The 18194-nt window shown below is 55.4% G+C and overlaps 1 protein-coding gene across 1 annotated transcript in view; it reads right to left on the bottom strand.

Moving 5' to 3' along the window:
• LOC112124831 (centrosome-associated protein CEP250-like) overlaps window positions 1-18194 on the bottom strand; it is a 138479-nt gene that overhangs the window by 2160 nt on the left and 118125 nt on the right. Inside the window, exons 8-12 of the mRNA XM_029914170.1 lie at window positions 5510-5668; window positions 3691-3774; window positions 2531-2698; window positions 1319-1498; window positions 323-490 (exon numbers count right to left, since the gene is read on the bottom strand). Of these exons, the coding sequence (XP_029770030.1) occupies window positions 323-490; window positions 1319-1498; window positions 2531-2698; window positions 3691-3774; window positions 5510-5668 (759 nt within the window). The remainder of the gene's footprint in view (window positions 1-322; window positions 491-1318; window positions 1499-2530; window positions 2699-3690; window positions 3775-5509; window positions 5669-18194) is intronic.

Genomic DNA, 18194 nt, shown 5'->3' with positions numbered 1-18194 from the left:
GGGGAGGAAGGCAGCCTGGGGGGGCCGTGGGGGGAGGAAGGCAGCCTGGGGGGGCCGTGGGGGGAGGAAGGCAGCCTGGGGGGGCAGGGCTAACAGGGAGACAGACAACAAAGTAGCAGCAGCAATTAGCTCAAAGCATCAGAGCGCCAAGCGCTGGGAGGTGGCCTGGGCGCTGCCCTTCGGAAAGGGACGCTCAGGCGAGGTGAATGGAGGAAACCCCAGGCCAGGGGACAGCAGGAGAAACCCCCGCCCAGCAGCCTGCCGAGGATGGTCTGGAGGAAGAGAAAACCTTGTTGTCCTCTTCCCGGTGCTGTCTGCCTACCTCCTGCTGCGCGGTCTTCTGCCTCTCCCTCAGGACGGCCAGCTCCCCTGCCTGCTGCTGCTGGTCTGAGCGCAGCTCTGCGAGCTGCCCTGCGCACCTGGAGAGCTCCTCTCGGGCTGCCACCAGATCCGCTTTCTGCTGCTCCACCAGCTGGTCACGCTGCAGCAGCTGGGCAGAGGAAAGGAACAGCTGGAGCCAAAGCCAGCTTCCCAGACACCGCAGCCCAGCTCAGCCCAGCTCAGCTCAGCTCCCCAGGCTAAAGGAGCCATGGAGCGCTGGGGAGATGGGGCAGGCAGCCCCGCAGTGCTGCTTTGGAGAGTCACACCTGGAGGCATTGCTAATGCTGCTGCTTTACCTGGCCAAGGCGAGGCCCTGCTGGGCAATGAATGGGAAATGCAGGTGGCCCGCACGGGAAAGGAGCAAAGACTCCTGGAACTGCCCAAGACAGGCTGCTGGCAGGGAGACGGCTCCCGGGTGCTGGACCCTCGGCCTGATACAATCTCGCCAATACAGTTCTTGCCACATGCACGCTCCTGCCTTAGCCCGGGGCAATGGGAAGGCCCAGGGGCTCTGGATGTGCCCAGGATCCATGTTGGAACAACGGGCCCCTCCGTCAGAGGGCAGGGCACCAGGACACGGGCCTTGGAGGGACAGGAGGAAAGGGGGGCTCTGCGTGGCTCTTGGGTTGCCAGTTGTCCTTGAGCCAGGCAGGGAGGGAGCAAGCTGTGGGGACTAAGCGAATGGTCACCCCGGTGCTGATTGCAACCCCCTCTCTCCTGGTCCTGCAGCAATGCCACTTGGTCGCGCCCCTCTGTCCTCCAGGCCGAGTGGGAAGGACAGGCAGGATCGGGGTCGGGTGTGGCACCAGTTCCAGCAACGCTTCCCACTCGCCCCACCCCAAGGAAGCCGCATGAGCTGGCCATGTGCATAAGCACAGGCACGACTGAATGGAGGCTCAGGGTCTGCTTCTTTCCCTGAGCCTAAGCTGGGACCTACCTGGGTCTCTGACTCCTTCTGGACGTCCTCTTTCCCTTGCCTAGCACCCTGCAGTGCTTCCTGAGAATCTCGGAGCTGCTCTTGCAGGCGCTGGAGCTCCTCGTCTTTCCTCTGCAGCTCCTTCTTCAGGGAGCATGACTCCAGCTGCGATGTGCTCAGCAGCGCCTCCAGCTGGGCCGCCTGGGGAAACAATGCAAGAGGCTGTCTCAGTGTGTTGCTGGCGGCCACTGCTGTCCTTTGGGCCCGTCCTGGAGCAGTCTGCTTTAGGCCTTGCTGGAGCAGGAAGCATAACTTGCGGTGTGAGCCAGAGCAGGCCTGGGCAGAACAGTAACACACCAGGCACTGGTTACCCAAGGGAGCATATTCCTGACCGGCGAGGATGGTGCAGCTCTCTCACGTAGCTGTGTAAATGCATTCCCAAGAGATGGGACAAGAACACCCGACCCTCCAAAGGACCAGCAGGGGCTGACAGGCTAATGGAGGCAGGTACAAGGAGCAGGGTGGTCACTAACCACGTCAAGAGTGTGACGTAACTTGTCTGGATCAGGGTATGAAAGGAGATGCCCTAGGAGGGTATCTTTGTACTTGCCAAGGGGATGGCAGCCTGGTGCGCTGACTGAGCTGGTACCATTGTTGTGTGCACCAGGTGTTAGTGCACCTCTAACCACAATGAACCTGGCCAAGCGCCTTCGCCACCGAACCCTGTCAGGTCTGCAGAATGAACGCACTGCACAGGCTGCTAATGCCGCTGGCACCAGGGCTCCAGGCACAGCAACGCTGCAGCACCAGCAATGCTTCGCAGTACTGACCACGTCTGCCAGCGCGGCCTGCATCATCGCCCTCCACCAGCCCCAGCCCTGGGGCCCACATGCTGCGGAGCCCGAGGGATGCTAGGGACACAAAATGAAAATGGGAGCCATACGGCCACAGTGCCTGCTCCAGAAGCCTCTGCCCAGCGATCTGGGACACTGCCCACAGCCTGGCAACACGGTGCCAGGCAAGACTCGGCCATGTCCTTTGTGTGTGAAATTAGAAGGTTCCCTGAAACTTCAGCCAGAGCGACCCCCCCACGACAATCCTGCCAGCGCTAGCAGCAAGCAGGAGGGGTGGAGAGCGGAAGGCGGAAGAGACAGCAGATGTAGGTTCTCACTCAGTGATGGTGCAAAGGGAAGAGGTGCTAAGTAGTGGGCAGGCAGGCTCCAGGCGGGGTACCTCTCTCTGCGCCCTCTTCAGCTCCTGGTGCAGTGACTGCCCTTTCCTCTGCAAACCCTGCAGCTGCTCTTCTTTGTGCTGGGCTCTGGATTCGGCTGCCTCCTGCGAGACCTGGGATGCTGACAGGCTATCCTTCAGCTGCCCGATGGTGTCCTCCCAGCGCCGGGCCTGTCCCACAAACCACACAGATGGCAGCAGAAGCCCTCTCCCCCCTCGCCTGCCTTCCTGCTGAGCTGGCAGCACAGGCGGGAGGAGGTGCACCCATGATAACAGCATGAGGCGGAGCCTGGGTTCCCTCAGCCTCCCCCGCCCCCAGGACTGGGCGGTTCTCCCGCGGGTCACGCTGGAGGTGGGGGCTGGCAGGGGAGGGGCACCTAACACAGCACCCACTGGTACCAGCCTCGTTACCCAACGGCCTTCTGCACCTGCTGCAAGCAGAAGCCTGCACCTGGCAAAGCACGCAGGTGAACTGAGCATCTGCCTCCATGTGACCAGCGAGTGGCTGAATGGAAAACTGCTCCCGGGGTCAGGACTGAGCCCTGAGCAGTGCGGGCTCTCTCACTCCGGGCCATGGTGCAGAAGAACTAGGAGCCCCAGAGCTGGGGGCAAGAGGAGAGAGGCTGGAGTCGCACAGCCCACGCTGCTTGCTGGCCTGGGGTGCAATGGTGCAACCCACTTATTGGCAGGCACAGTATATGTCGCTTACGTTTGCAATACCCACGGTGCCCATGTGGAAAGGGAGGCTGCGAAAGGCTGGGCACTCCAAGGCAGGGACAGGGCTTAACATCAGCCAGGAAATGGCCCAGGAGAGCCCCAACCCCAGTAACCCACTTGGGCTGTGGGCTGCAGGCTGCATCGGAAGGTGTCCTACAGGAGCCTGAGTGCCTCCGGCTGGAGCGTACAGACAGGGCCTCAGTGGCAAGTGGGGCGGGGCGAGAGCCAGAGAAGTTCCTGAAGTTAAGGGAGGAGCTCACCCCAAGCCTGCGCCGCGGAGAGGTGGGGGCGCCCGCTCCCGAGGGCCTCCCCATCAGGCCTGCTGGCTCTTGGAGAGAGACAAGCGTGAAGAAGAGGTGATGGGGGAGAAAGGAAGAGAACGCGGAGGACTGCCTGCCCTTGCAATCCCAGCCCACCTCCCCCAGAGGGGAGGGAGGGACATGTACCTTCTGCTCAGCTGCTTGCACCTCAGCCTTTGCCTTCAGCAGGTCTCTCGTTAACGTCTCCACCTGCTCCTCTTTGTGGTGTAACTGTGGAGAGCCCAGAGGGGAATCCAGAAGTCAGAGCTGGGAAGTGCTGATAGGTCCCATCTAGTCTGTCCCCCGGGGCGGTGCTGGATTGTTTCCTCTGGCATATTTTTCTGGTGCTTTGCTCAGTCCAGTTTCATCTGGCTGAAGCACTGGGGTTTTCTCCCCTCCCCAGCTGGCCCACGGCAGACAGGCCCCTGCCCCAAGGAGCGACCCATCTAAGTGATGGGCCTGACAAAGGGGGGGGATAAAGTGCCCCCAGGATGGCTGGGGTGAGGGCAACCGTGCACAGACACCTCGCGCGAAGCCAGGCGGCACAAGAGGGCTTTCAGGAGAGGGCACGGGGGGGCCTGGGGAGCACATTGGCAGGGCGCTGCCTGGTGAGACTTGCGCAGTAGCTCTTCCCATCAGTGGCCAGGGCGGGGACCCTTAGCTCAGCAGTTCCACACACTCTAGTCTTTGTGGGTCTTTCCTGCTGGCTTGTTAATTCCTTCAAGGCTTTGCCTGCGATCTGCGCCCTCAGCTCCACAGCACGACAGTCTCTTGTCTGAGAGCCAATGAAGCTGTGAACGCAAACCTGGCCTCGTCCACCAGCCTTCCTGCTCCAGCCTCTCCCCAGCCAGGGTGAGTCCTCAGCACTTGGAGCTCCCCCCACGGCTGCCTGGTGCTCAGTGCTGACAGGAGTAATGGCTCCTCAGACCCTGTCTCCGTCCCTGCGGGAGTGGGACCCGGAAGCCGTCGCCCTAGCAGCAGCCCGCCTGCCGCCATGAGAGGCTGCACTGGCCTGTTGCTCCCCGGTGGCAATGTGCCTTGAAGCCTGCTGGCAGTCCGGTGGCAGGAAGGGCGCACACAGGGGGTGTCCTTTGCTCTTACCAGGACGCACAAAGAGCATCTCAGGACAAAGGGACTGGTTCCTGCCAGTGTTTTCCATTAGAAATTCAGCCCTGGCACCTGGGGAGACGCTGTGGCAGTGGCCTGGTCTAGACTAACCCCCCACTTCGAACTAAGGTACGCAACTTCAGCGACGTGAATAACGTAGCTGAAGTCGACGTACCTTAGTTCGAACTTACCGCGGTCCAGACGCGGCAGGCAGGCTCCCCCATCGACTTCGCGTACTCCTCTCGCCGAGCAGGAGTACCCGCGTCGACGGCGAGCACTTCTGGGTTCGATTTATCGCATCCAGACAAGACACGATAAATCGAACCCAGAAGTTCGATTGCCTGCCGCCGAACCAGCGGGTAAGATAGACGTACCCAGTGTCTGCAGCAGGGAAACTTACAAACTGCTGCTGGCGTCATGAGAGCGCCGGCCGGAATTCCCCCGGAAACGTTCTCTGAAGGCGACCAGGGAAGGAGTGGAGGGTGGGAGCCCAGTGCACGGTGGCAGCTGGGAGGGATGGCGGGTCAGGCCGGTGGCTGAAATCAATTTGGTTCTCGTTTTCCTGTTAACACCTTCAATTTGCAGAGGACTGAAAGTGATTCGGGTGAGTCAGGCCTAGAGCAGACTGAGGGATGTTGGAGGATGGCAGGTGCCAGTCAATGCTGCTAAATGCAAAACTCTGCGCATTGGAGGGCACAACGTAATGTCAACGCCTCCCAGGTTCTGCCCGATCAGCTGGGCCAGCCCAGGGAGCTGGGCGCCATGGCAGATGGCAGCCGGATGGCGAAAATGAACGCACGTGTCCCTGCTGCAAAGAGCAGGAGTGCTCATCCTTTCTCCCAGTGCCAGCACTGCTCACTTGGCTGGTTACCAGCATCTGCTCATTCTCCAGCACCAGGCCTTGGGCCTCCAGCCTGGCATGCAGAAAGCCAGTCTCCTCCTCCAGGTGGTGACAATGGACCTGCAGCTGGGCTTGCTTCTCTTCCAGTGCCCGGATGGTCTGGTGCTGCCTGCTCATCTAGGGGACAAGGAGGTGTAAGACATACAGGCATTAACATGTGTCTTGAAAATACGTTGTTGACAATCTCTCTCTCTCTACTCCCATCTAGCTATCCAGTGGCAATCACCCTCATGCATATCCACACCCCAGCTTCCTCTCCAATGAGAGTCAACAGGCCCATCCCCCAGGCAAGACATCCTCTTTGGGGAGCGTTAATTAAGCTAAAGCTAAAATACGCCATTCCCAGGGAAGTACAGCTCTGATGCTTGTTGAGGAATTTTCCAACTCTTGTTAGTTTCTCAAACCAAAGACTCCCATAACTCACTTATGGATGAGCCTTCCACCGCTGAGTCTAGCTACAGAGAGCCCCTGCCCCCTCTCCCGTGCAGAGCGCCCGATTGTCTCCCATGTGTTATACAGAACGAGAGAAGAGAAAAAAAACCAAAGTGAAGGGTTAAACCAATCAGGACTAGCTCGGCTGGTGCCCCAAAACCAGTGAGAGTTCCAGAAGTCAAACTTCCTGAGACCTCCAGATGCCGCTCTCTCTCTCCACTCACCTCAACTTACACACTGTATGCTCGTTTGCCTTCTGAACCAGATAGTCATCTCTCCACGTGACTAATTTGTCCGGTTCCCCTAATGCAAAGTCTCATATGCAATGGTAAGCCTTGAACAATGTGAAAAGGATTAGATATAGTCAAAGAATGTATGGATAATGTCCACTAGACTTAGAAGACTCTAAGAGATTTTGTTTGTTTTCTTTGTAAATGATTGTTGCACCCTAGAAGTGAGAAGAATTTTAGGGCTCTAGAAAGAAGAAAGCATGTTAAAAATACGCTTTCTTCTTCCTAGAGCCCTAAAATTCTTCTCACTTCTAGGGTGCAACAATCATTTACAAAGAAAACAAACAAAATCTCTTAGAGTCTTCTAAGTCTAGTGGACATTATCCATACAATCACATTGTCTAACACTGGAATATTAAGAGAAATTGCTTGAAAAGGGGGATCCCAATTGATAGTCGGGGGTAATAATGAAATACAGTCCATGTAATGCTTGCCTGGAGAATGTGACTGAGTCTGCCGAGACTCATCAAGCCCTCGGACCGCTACCCCTTCCTACTTCGCCATGTGGGCACCAATGATACTGCCAAGCATGACCTTGAGCGGATCACTGCAGACTACGTGGCTCTGGGAAGAAGGATAAAAGAGTTTGGGGTGCAAGTGGGGTTTTCTTCTAGCTTCCCTGTTGCAGGAAGAAGCCCGGGCAGGGACCGTTGAATCATGGAAGTAAATGCATAGCTACACAAGTGGCAGGGCCGACTCTAACTTTTTTGCCACCCCAAGCAAAAAAAAAACAACCCCGTCCTGCTGTAACAACCCCCCCCCAGTGCCGCCCCGCCGAACCAAAAACAACCCCCCCAAGCGCCGCCCCGCCGAACCAAAAACAACCCCCCCCAAGCGCCGCCCTGCCGAACCAAAAACAACAACAAAACCTGAGCGCCGCCCCGCCGAACCCCCCCCCCCAATCCCCGCGGCCTGGCCCGCCCAAACCAAACAAACAAACAAACAAAAACCCGAGCGCCGCCCCGCCACCCCAAGATTGGCCACCCCTTACAAGGTGCCGCCCCAAGCATGTGCTTGGTTGGCTGGTGCCTGGAGCCGGCCCTGGCAGGTGGTGTTGGCAAGAGCGTTTTGGCTTTTTCGACAACGAGCTGATGTTCCAGGGAAGTAGATTACTGTGCTGGGATAGGCTCCATCTATCCAATACTGGGAAGAGCAACTTTGGTCATTGTCTGACTAACCTGATAAGCACAGCTTTAACTTAGGGATGGTGACAAAAATCCGGCCAATGCGCATCTAAGCTCAAGTAACAGAGACAAAGGGAAGGGGTAATTTTTGAAGACGGGACTAGAAATCACAACTTGCATTAAAAAGGCAAGAGGAAAAGCAAAATATCTTCGATGTCTCTACAAATGCAAGGAGTATGGAGAACAAGCAGGATGAACTGGAAGTCACGATAGATGAAGAAAATGACGACTTAATTGGCATCACAGAGACTTGGTGGGACAACACCCACGATTGGAGGACCAGCATTGAGGGCTATAGCTTGTTCTGAAAGGACAGGAAAAAAGGAGGAGGTGTTGAGCTGTCAGTCAAGATTGGATACACTTGCTCCAAGGTCCAAGGGGACGTGAGTGACAGACCTAGTGAGCTCAGGCGGTGAGTTATATGGGCCCATGGTACCCGTGCACCATCAATATTTAGCAACGTGGGCCTGGCTCCACTAATGTTTGGGCTTATTGTGCTTTGGGGGGCCCTGCACTTCAGGGGGACACAGGGTCCAGGGCGGCCTGGGGGGTTAGCAGGGAGTCTGGTGTTTCCCAGAACGTCCATAGGACAGACCGGGGCAACCACCCTGGGCCCTGCACTTTGGGGGGCCCTGCACTTCAGGGGGACGCGGGGTCCAGGGTGGCCTGGGAGGTTAGCAGGGAGTCTGGTGCTGGCAGCAGTGAGTGACCCGGCTTCAGCCTGCCCCGCTCCACTCCCTCCCCGCCCCCATTCCACCCCTTCCCCCAACCCCAGCCCTGCCTCTTTCTGGCTTCCGCCCCCTCCCCCTGAGCGACGCCAGGAGCCAGTGGGGTGGGCTGGGGTCTGGGGCAGTTGCCCCGGTCTGTCCTATGGACGTTCTGGGAACCGCCAATAATTATACAAACCTGGCGCCCATGCTATTGAGAGTCTCTGGGTGAGGATAAGGGAAAAGAACAGAAGCGATATTATGGTGGGGGTCTATTATAGACACCGAATCAGGAAGAGGAAGTGGATGACTTAGTCTACAAGCAGGTAACAAGATTAGCTAACATACGAGCTAGTATTGATGGGGGATTTTAACTTCCCAGATATCTGTTGGAAGGCAACTGCTGCAAAACATAATACATCCTGCAAATTCTTAGCATGTGTACGGGACAGCTTTCTGACTCAGAGGCCGTGGAAGCCCTTCACTGGAGGTTTTTGAAAGGAGGCTGGAGAGCCCCCTGTTTTGGATGGTTAGACACAACAAATCCTGCATCTTGGCAGGGGGCAGACTGGCTGACCCTTGCAGTCCCTCTAACCCTATGGTTTTCTGAGTCTATTCATAGAGCCCTGCAAATCTGCGGAGATCCGTTTTATATCTGCAGATGAGGATATCCGCGAATGACTTTTGCAGAGCGCAGATCAGATGCGAATACACATTTTGTATCTGCGCAGGGCTCTATGAAATGGATCAAACCCTCCAAATAAAAGAAACATTGAAGAAATTGACTATACACTTCTGCCATCTACTGGCTATTGATGGACGCAGCAGAGAAAGTGAGAAAGTTGAAAGCTGAGCGCCAGCTGGCAAATGACCAACAGAAATCCGGGGGTGGCCCCGCCAAGGAATCCCAGACTCAGGGTAGATAAAACTGAGGTCATCAGCAGGTGACACACCCCAGAGCTGACTAAAGCTGCAGAATCCCCAGTGCAACAAGGAAGTGGTGAGATTCCACTTCCGAGATTGTTTCTCCTTCCGATCTGTCACATAAATAACTGAAGTTTACCTGGATGAAGTTGACACTCTGAAGTTGGCAACCCATCAAGTTGCCATATTTTAGATTCTGGCTAATGCTATATGCATGACTGCCTTTACAAATTCAAGCAAACTGACCTAAGAGAGCTGAACTGTAACTTCAAACAATTGCTTTTGATATTCTAAACTTGCCCCTTTTGGACCAATCCACTCAAATACCTGGGACCATATTCTTGAAAGTCCCTTAAAGACAAGTATATTCTTACTGCTTGGAGAAGTACTGAACACATGATAAATGTATTGGGTACTAAGAACTGATGATTGATGTCAGAAGTAAATGTAATATGAGATCTTGGTGATTTGCATTGTTCCTCTGTGTAACTGCTAGCATCGCCCTACTCTGGACTGTACTGGTGTATTTAGTACTTGCCTGGAGCACTGGTTGTGTCTACACTTGCTTGGTGAACTGCCACTTGTATATTGATGTGGCGCTGCATGAATTAATAAACTGTTGACTGGTTAAGAATAATCCAGTGTCCTGATTTGAGAAATACTGTTCAAGTTAAAAGTTGACCTGAAAAGACCCCAGCATTGAAATCAGTAAGCTAACACTCCCTGGACTCAGTACACAGGGCTTATTCTGTTCGATTCCATTCTAGATATGATAGAACACGTAGCCAATTGGCAAATCTAGGTTCCAGGTTTAAAATCTAACTGGCACCTCAGAAAATTCCTGCAATTGACTCCCTTGTGAGCTTACAGAGTCTCTTAGGAATGTCATTCTCGTGCCCTGGGTCGACAGGGTGTGAGAGAGGAGAACCCGTTTGTGTCCTGCTTTGGGGCTGCCCACAGCTGCAGAGCCACAGGACAGAGAGGGGGAGGTGACTATATTGCTAGTTATGAGGCACCAATCAGGCTGATGGGCCAGCGTTTCAAAGGCAGGAATTGGTGTGTTACTTGGTGCTAGGGCAGTTGAGCCGAACCCCCCCTCTGTACAGTGCCAGTTCATCCACAGAGCCCGCCTGAGACGCGGTACCGCTCCACTGTGCTCCAGCTGCAACTCAGCAAGGAGCCAGCCACTCCCCGGCAGAACCCAATGAGAGCAAACCCTCCCAAAGAGAGATTTACGCCAAACCCAGGTGTGTGACCTCCAGCAGCACGTGGGTTAAACACCCTGTGGTCAGTTCAGCAGTGAACTGTTGAGTCGCTAAGGTTCAGGACAGCAATCAAAGCGAGGTGCGGCTGCAGGAAGCACAAGACACTGATTTCTAGTTTAATAGCAGTGACTTCTACTAGAGTGACAGTTCTGAATGTCACTTCACCACATCTGTCAGGACCCTGCACAATTCCTCCTCTTTCTGCTTATTGTGCCTAATCTGCTGGCTCGTGTGCAATGCAGGCTCCTGTCCGGGGAGGAGTCTTGGCGCTCCTGGGAAAGCAGGGCAGGGGCTGGGTGCAGGATGGAGAGAATGGGGTGAAAGTCTGTGGGCCTGATCCTGCTCTCACAATGGAAACGCCATGGCAGCCAGTGTGTTACACAGGGGTAGGTGAATGCAGAACCAGGGCCACTGATTCCTGATGGACTTCACAATACTCTGTCCTGTCCCCTCTCTGAGGCAGACGACCGGGAGGTGGGGACAGCAGGCTCCCAGCCGGGAACCTCACTCACAAGAATGAGGAGCTGCAGGGCTGATGCAGTTGTGACAGGGACTTGGTGTTCAGCCTGGACCTCTCCAGATGCAGCCACAAGCCTTCTCTAGTGAAGCCGGGCACCCCCAGCCTTGTGCTAAGCTGGGCTGGCTTAGTCCTGACGCGGTATGGGAAAGCCCAGCATGTCCAGGCAGTGCACGGGGCTTGGGGCATGCCGGTGTTGCCCATGCTTGCAGTCATTCTAGTTCCCAGCCACTCTTCGCCGGAGCAGGGTGACAGTATCACTTCCTGCCCTATGTCCTTGTGTAATGTTGCTGTGGCCATTAAGTAGCTGCCATGCTTCCCTCCAGACCTGGCTGCACAAGGCCAGGTAAGCCGATCTCGCGGGCTGTTAAGGGTGGTTTAGTGCTTTGGGATTCCTTAGGACAACAGGTGCTCTCTGCTGACAAGCACTGCCCAGGTCGATGGGGAAGGGACCCTGGATAGCTAACAAGTATCTAAGGCAGGAGGTTGCCTAATTTCTTTCAGTTCCTTAACCAGAGATCCCGTGCCCCATCTCCTGAGGCTAGCCATTGGGTGAGTGGAGAGCCAGGACCTGCCAACAGATTTCCTCTTGCTCACTTTGAGCATCTGGGTGTAGGAAAGAACCTTTATCCCGAGCGACGCCCCCTCTTTCTAGCCCGTCCCTTTCTCGAGAGCAGGGCCCGCTGGATATGCCCACCCCTCCAGTACCTGCTCCTCAGCGCCCTGGCGCTTCTCCAGCTGGCTTTGCAGCGTGCGGATGGTCCCATCCTGCTCTGCTGTCCTCAGCTGCTGTGCTTGGCTGGCCTCCTGCAGGCTCTGCAGCACCTCCCCTCTCTCTGCAGCCTGCATTGCAATGGGACAGTGTAACTAGCTTGCCTTGCTGGCATCGTACACACAGCTGGGCCAGGGGCGAGTGTGGCATGGCAGGAAGGTCAAGGTGGGGGCACCTGCCAGCCTTCTCCAGGATCCCTGGATGACTCAAAGCAGGAGGCCACTGCAGGGCTGGGGGGCAGAGGCGGAGGCTGGCTCTCACCTCCAGCCTCTGGCTCTGTAACCCCAGCCCTGTAGCCACCGGAAGGCCCCGGCAGGAACGGGCTGTGCGCTCGGCGGAGCTATTGACCAGCCTGACTGAGGCTGTTGCTCCGTGTTTCTACCTGTCCGAAAGGGTAGAAATAACAGAAACAAGTTGTTGGAAATGAAATTTCAATCCCTCCACGCCCCTCCCTGGCGGCACGGCTCCCCAGCACGGATCAATAGTGTTTAGACAGCCAAGGAGGTTTTTCTTCCCCTTAAAGCATCAGATCAATAGTGAAAAAAGCTGCCCAGCCCTCTGTGCACGTTGTAGTAAATGGGAACATCAGAGGCCTCCAGCTAAACGCATTGACTGGAGGCAGTAGCAGACCAGCACTTGGTAAGCAAGCGCCTGAGACAGGGAGAGTGTCTGCCCGAATGGGGGGGGGGCACGGATCTCTGCAGCTGGGGCCCCAGCCCCTCACAGGGCTAAAGGCAGGCGTGCTGGGCGGAAGCCCTGAGCCTTGGTGCCTCTGAGGAGCTGAAGCTGGGAGCCAGGGGGCTGAATCCCTGAGTCCCAGCACCCCCCACAGGGCTAAAGCTGGGAGCTGTGGGGCAGAAGCCCCGAGCTCTGGTGCCCATGCAGGGCTGAAGCTGGGAGCCATGGGGCTGAAGGCCTGAGACCTGAGTTCCGGTGCCACCATGGGGCTAAAGCCCTGAAACCCCTGGGCCCTGCCCCCCCAAATAAAAGTCAAACTACACTTATGATTAAGGGTCCCCCTCTCCCCGCTAGGCCCTGTTTTTATAGCATGTTGTGTGTGTGTGTGGGTGGGGGGGCAGAAAGAAAGAGGGTGAGACCCCCTGCCCTGCACCGTCAGGCTCCGAGATGGGCTCTCTCTTTCCCCACTATCGTCGCTAGCAGAAGGCCAGGGCTGGTCACTGGAGGTAGGAAGAGGCCATCGCTGCAGCCATTGCCACGGAGGGCAGGAGAGGTGGCAGCCGATGTGCAGGGCAGGGGAAAAGCAGCAACAAAGCTGTACCCGGCTATCGCAGCCCTATTGTAATGTGCCTTAAAGTGGGTTTCTGTAGCTTGGATGGTGCATTTCACACTGGTGCGAGCTGGGGGCCTGAGCACCTCTCAGCTGGGCCGCTGCAGGGGAGGCAGGCCTGGGCCTGCACCCCGAGATGAATGGCCAGAGGGCAGAGCAAACAGTGACGGCTCCTTGGCTCAGTCAACGTTTGGCCTCCTGAATGGGACAAGGGGCCGTTAGCTGCTCTTTTGCTTTGCGTGCTAAGGTGCCTGACAGCACGTGCAGTTGCATGCTCAGTAGCCTGCCTAAAGTGTTTGAAAAATCTGCCCTTATGTCTGTGTAATGCACATGAAGGTGATGGCACCAAGGAATAAACTCGTTTGGGTCTGTAACTATGGGATAAATTGCATTTGTTTTGCCTCCCTGACCTCCTCACTTGTACAGAACTCATGGCTTCAGCCCCAATCCGCACCTCCCAGCCACCTGCAAACAGCAGCCACCTCCTTTTAAACGACCCTGCTGCCAAAATGGTCCCCCCTCTCCTCACAGGAATGGATCAAGGACAAGCAAGAGCTGAAACTGATACTGAATCAGTCTGGCCTGGGCCAGGGAGCGACTCCAGGTTTCAGAGCCCATCAGCTAGGCGGGGTAGAAATCCTTGGCATTTCGGGAAGATGCTATACACAGAACTTGGCCCAGATACTCCAACTCTGTTAAGGCTGCAGGGGGATGCTCAGGCAGCAAGCACTGGCTGGAAAGCTGCTCCAGAGGGGTAGCTGGCAATTTCCCCACTTTGGGGGAATCTCCTGGGTGTTATAAAACCGATCTGGCTGGCTCTCCAGGGCCCTTCCACAGAGGGGTGTGTTGAGGTATGCAGGAGGGCACAGCACCCTGGCCAGCCTTTGGCATGCAGTGTGCTCTCGCTGATCAAACACTCTGAATGGCTGTTACAAGTGGGGCCGGCTGGAAAACAAGAATCCCATTTTGCAAAAGGTGGAGGTTGGAGTTTGTGTTTGTGCCGCAGCAGGATGGAGTGGCCACCTCAACCTCTTAAAGTTTTTTGTGAAAAAAACAAACCACCAAGTCAGAGACATCACCAGACTCGGTACCACATGACACTGATATAAAATTAACGTGGCACAAATTCAATGGATTAAAACCTGGCTACCTGTTAGGTCTCAAATTGTAACTGTAGAGGAATTATCAAGTGGGTCTGTCTCCAGTGGGGTGCTGCAGGGACCAGGTCTTGGCCCCATGCTATTTAAGGTTTTTATCAATGACTCGGAAGAAAACAAAATAATCACTGATAAAGTTTGAAGATGACACAAAAATTGGGGGAGAGGTAAATCCTGTAGAACCTCAGCGTTACAGATACCTTGGGAATGGAGGTTGCTCATAACTCTGAAATGTTCCATAATTCGGAACAAGACGTTACAGCCTTCAGCCACAGGGGAGTTGGATCTGCAGACACAGGGTGGGGTCAGAGCTCTGCGGCGGGGTCGGGACTTCTGACCCTAGGGGCCACTGGGGCTCCGAGTGGGAGGCTCAAGGCTTCTGCCCCACAGGAGCACCAGGGCTCTAGACCTGGGGGAAGCACTGGGGCTCAGGGCTTCAGCCCTGTGGCTCCATTCCCAGCTTCTGCGGCTCTGGAGTTACCCAAGGCTCCGCTCCCGGTTTCAGCCGGGGGGGGGGGAGCATGTTGGGGCTTTAGCTACGGGGGGAGTGCTGGAGCTGAAACCATAAAGCCCTGAGGCAGTACAGTATTTGATTGATTGTTTGTTTTTGGTTTCCGCTACTGCCTGATTGATTACTTCCAGTTTCACAGGTTGACCGGCAAGTCCATAACTCTGGTGTTCGTATCTTTAAGGTTCTACTGTAACGAAGAGGACAGATCACTGATACAGAGCCAGCTGGGTCGCTTGGTGAATTAGGTGCAAGCAAATTATGCATTTTAATACAGCTAAAAGCAAAGACTGTGGGCCACACTTACAGGATGGGGGACTCTACTCTGGGAAGCAGGGACTCTGAAAACGGCTTGAGGGTCGTGGGATGTAATCAGCTGAACATGAGTTCCCAATGTGACTCTGTGGCCAGAAGGGCTAATGGGATCGTTGTACGTGTAGCCGTGGGCGAGTAGGAGCAGAGAGGTTATTTTATTTCTGTATTTAGCACTGGTTCAACCACTGCTGGAATCCTGTGTCCCGTTCTGGTGCTACCCACAGCTGGAGAGGGTTCAGAGAAGAGCCACACGAATGATGAAGGATTAGAAAATCTGCCTTATAGTGACAGATTTCACTTACTGCCCTTTGGGGCTGCCCTGGCAGGCTATGACCCCCTCATTGAGGGGAAGCTGTGGGTGCGTTGGGCTGAACCCCCTCCTCCAGCAGCGATACAATTGCAGGTCTCATAGGTGACTAGACTACATGGGGGGGACAGGGACTGCATGGTGATTTGACCTTGTTATTCTTCATAACCAAGAGCTCTGGGTAAACTCGAGAGCTCGTCTCTCACCAACAGAAGTTGGTCCAATAAAAGCTCCTATCCTGGGACCGACCACTGCATAGAATGAAAGGTTCTCGTTCAGCAGAACCCTTATCTCTGCCCCACAGTGATCCCATGCAGGCAGTTCTGATTAACGCACTTAGTGCTGAAGATCTCAGATCAGATTAAACTGATTGTTAAAGGCAGGTTCCATTTTTTCCTCCCTTTTATTTCCCTTCTTGGGGTCACTGCGGGGCCAAGCCCGGGGTCTGTCAGGGCCCCCCCCCCCCCGCACGGAGAGCCTCCCGTCGCAGTGAGGGCCCTAAGCACTGGCGGTTCAGGGACTCCAAGGCCAGCAGGGACCACTGTGGTCACCTAGTCTGACCTCCTGCACAACACAGGCCAGAGACCGGCCCCACAATAATCCCGACAGCAGATCTTCTAGGAAAGCCTCCAACCTGGATTTGAAATGAGCAGTGACGGAGAATCCACCGCGACCCTCACTAAATTGTGCCAAGGCCTCTCTGTTAAAAATATGTGCCTTGTTTCCAGTCTGAGTGTGTCTAGCATCAACTCCCAGCCCTTGGACCGTGCTCGACCTTTGGCTGCTTGGCTGAAGAGCCTGTTATTAGATATCAGTTCCCATGTAGATACTTACAGCCTGGGATCAAGTCACCCCGTGCCCTTGTCTTGGCTAAGCGCAATAGACTCAGCTCCCTGGCAGAGGTTACAGCTGCCCCCCCCAGCCCTGCTGCCTGCCAGCTCCAGGTTCATCCCCGAGCACAGCAGCTTGGCGGGATGCTTGTCCCTTCTCCCGCTGCTTACCAGGAAAGGAGCAAATCCCCCCAGCCCATGGCCAGGACGGAGGCCTCAGTTCTGCCCATGATTGCCAGTGGGAGCCGTGAGAGGATTTTTACAAACTCTTCTCTGCACCTAACTTGGCTTTGGGAGTGGCTAGCGGGGCTTCTGACTCAGCAGCGTGCAAGGGCCACCACTAGGGTCAGTATCCACCCAGGGGCAGGGTTTGGCTTGTAGTGAGGAAAGGATTTATCTAGGGCAGGGGTCCCCAACGCGGTGCCCGTGGGCACCATGGCACCCGCCGGGGCATCTAAGTGCACCCGCGTACTGGCCGACGGACGAACATCCGCCGAAATGCCGCCGACAAGTGGCAACGTCAATAGGCGTCGCCGCCGAGTTTCAGTGGCATTTCAGCAGCAACACCTATTGACGTTGCCGCTTGTCGGCAGCATTTTGGCGGATGCTCGTCCACCGCCACGGTCCTCCATGTCTCGTCGTCTGGCACCCGCCAGACCAAAAAGGTTGGGGACCACTGGTCTAGGGCCAGCGGAGCCAGCTCCAAGAGTGGATCATTGATTGGTGTGGGACGTGCTTCTGATCTGTGACTATCTACCACACTGAGGTTGGGGCAGCAATTCCATGGTGCCAGGTCCTGCTGGGTGCTGCTCATATTTCTTTCCAGGGCTCTTCCTGGCATCGTGTGGCAGTCAGACCCTGTTGGAGGGCCGGGCAGAGTTGGGATGGGTTTGAGGATTGCAATGTTGATGATGATCATTTCCTTGTACAGCCAGAGGATGTTGATAATGATCATTTACCTTCTGCTCCTTCTGGTGGGGATTTGAACCTGGCTGTTAACAGAATTGCTAATGAGTTTCAGACTAGCAGCTGTGTTAGTTTGTCTCAGCAAAAAGAACAGGAGTACTTGAGCCACCTTAGAGACTAACAAATTTATTTGAGCACAAGCTTTCGTGGGCTAAAGGCCACTTGATGAAGTGGGCTGTAGCTCACGAAAGCTTATGCTCAAATAAATTTCTTAGTCTCTAAGGTGCCACAAGTACTCGTGTTCTTAGAGTTGCTAATGTAACTCAGTTAGCACCCGATTGTTCTAGTCTGAGTCAGCTTAAGCTTTGCCTGGGGAACAGCTGAGCTGAAACAGACATGGAGTTGCAGGCCTACCTGTAGCACTTGGTGTCAGGAAGTCGGATTCCCTTCCTCTAGCCCAGTGGTTTTCAACCTTTTTTCATTTGCAGACCCCAACAATTTTGCATGGAGGTGCGGTCCCCTTTGAAAACTCAGACAGAGTCTGCAGCCCCCAGGCTGAAAACCACTGAACTAGCCCTCGGCTACCGCCTGGAGCTTCGCGTTCATTCCCAGGGTATGTCTGCGCTGAGTGCAGTGCTGCAGCTGTCACATGTTCCTGGGCTATGCTGGGAAATTAGGTCAGTCTAACTGTGTGGCCAGGGCTGTGAAAAACCCACCCGAGCGCCGCAGCTTGCGCGACCTAGTCCCCGGTGGAGACAGCACCAGGTGGATGAGGGAATTCGCCTGTGGCTCTAGCTACCGCCTCTCAAGCGGCGGATACCTCCGTTGAGGGGAGAGCCCCTCCCACTGACGTAGGCAGTGCCACTGCAGCATCTCCCCGCGGCACCATAACCCAGCTCCCCCCAAGGAGCACTGCCTACACCGGGCCTAGGTAGCCACAGCTACCTCTCTCAGGGGCGTGGAGATGCAGCCCCTGTAATTTCCCAGTGCAGACCAGCCCTGTGTCTTGTCCCTTTCCATATACAATGAAAAGGCCTGAGTTCCCCCTCTCATTCTCGGGCCCTTCTGCAGCACGTACGGTATACCTGGCAGGAGACTCGGGGTCTGGCTAGAAACACTGCAACAGCACAACCGGAGCATACACTGCAGCAACAGACGGGGTCTCCCATCCCTGTAGTAAATCCACTCTGTGAAGGGCGATAAGTTAAGTTGAGGGAAGATTTTGTCCAACGACCTAGCGG

This window comes from Terrapene carolina, unplaced genomic scaffold, assembly GCF_002925995.2.
Source record: "Terrapene carolina triunguis isolate 2854851 unplaced genomic scaffold, T_m_triunguis-2.0 Scaffold32862, whole genome shotgun sequence".
Classification (NCBI taxonomy): domain Eukaryota; kingdom Metazoa; phylum Chordata; order Testudines; family Emydidae; genus Terrapene; species Terrapene triunguis.
This window is presented reverse-complemented; position numbering and strand designations above follow the sequence as displayed.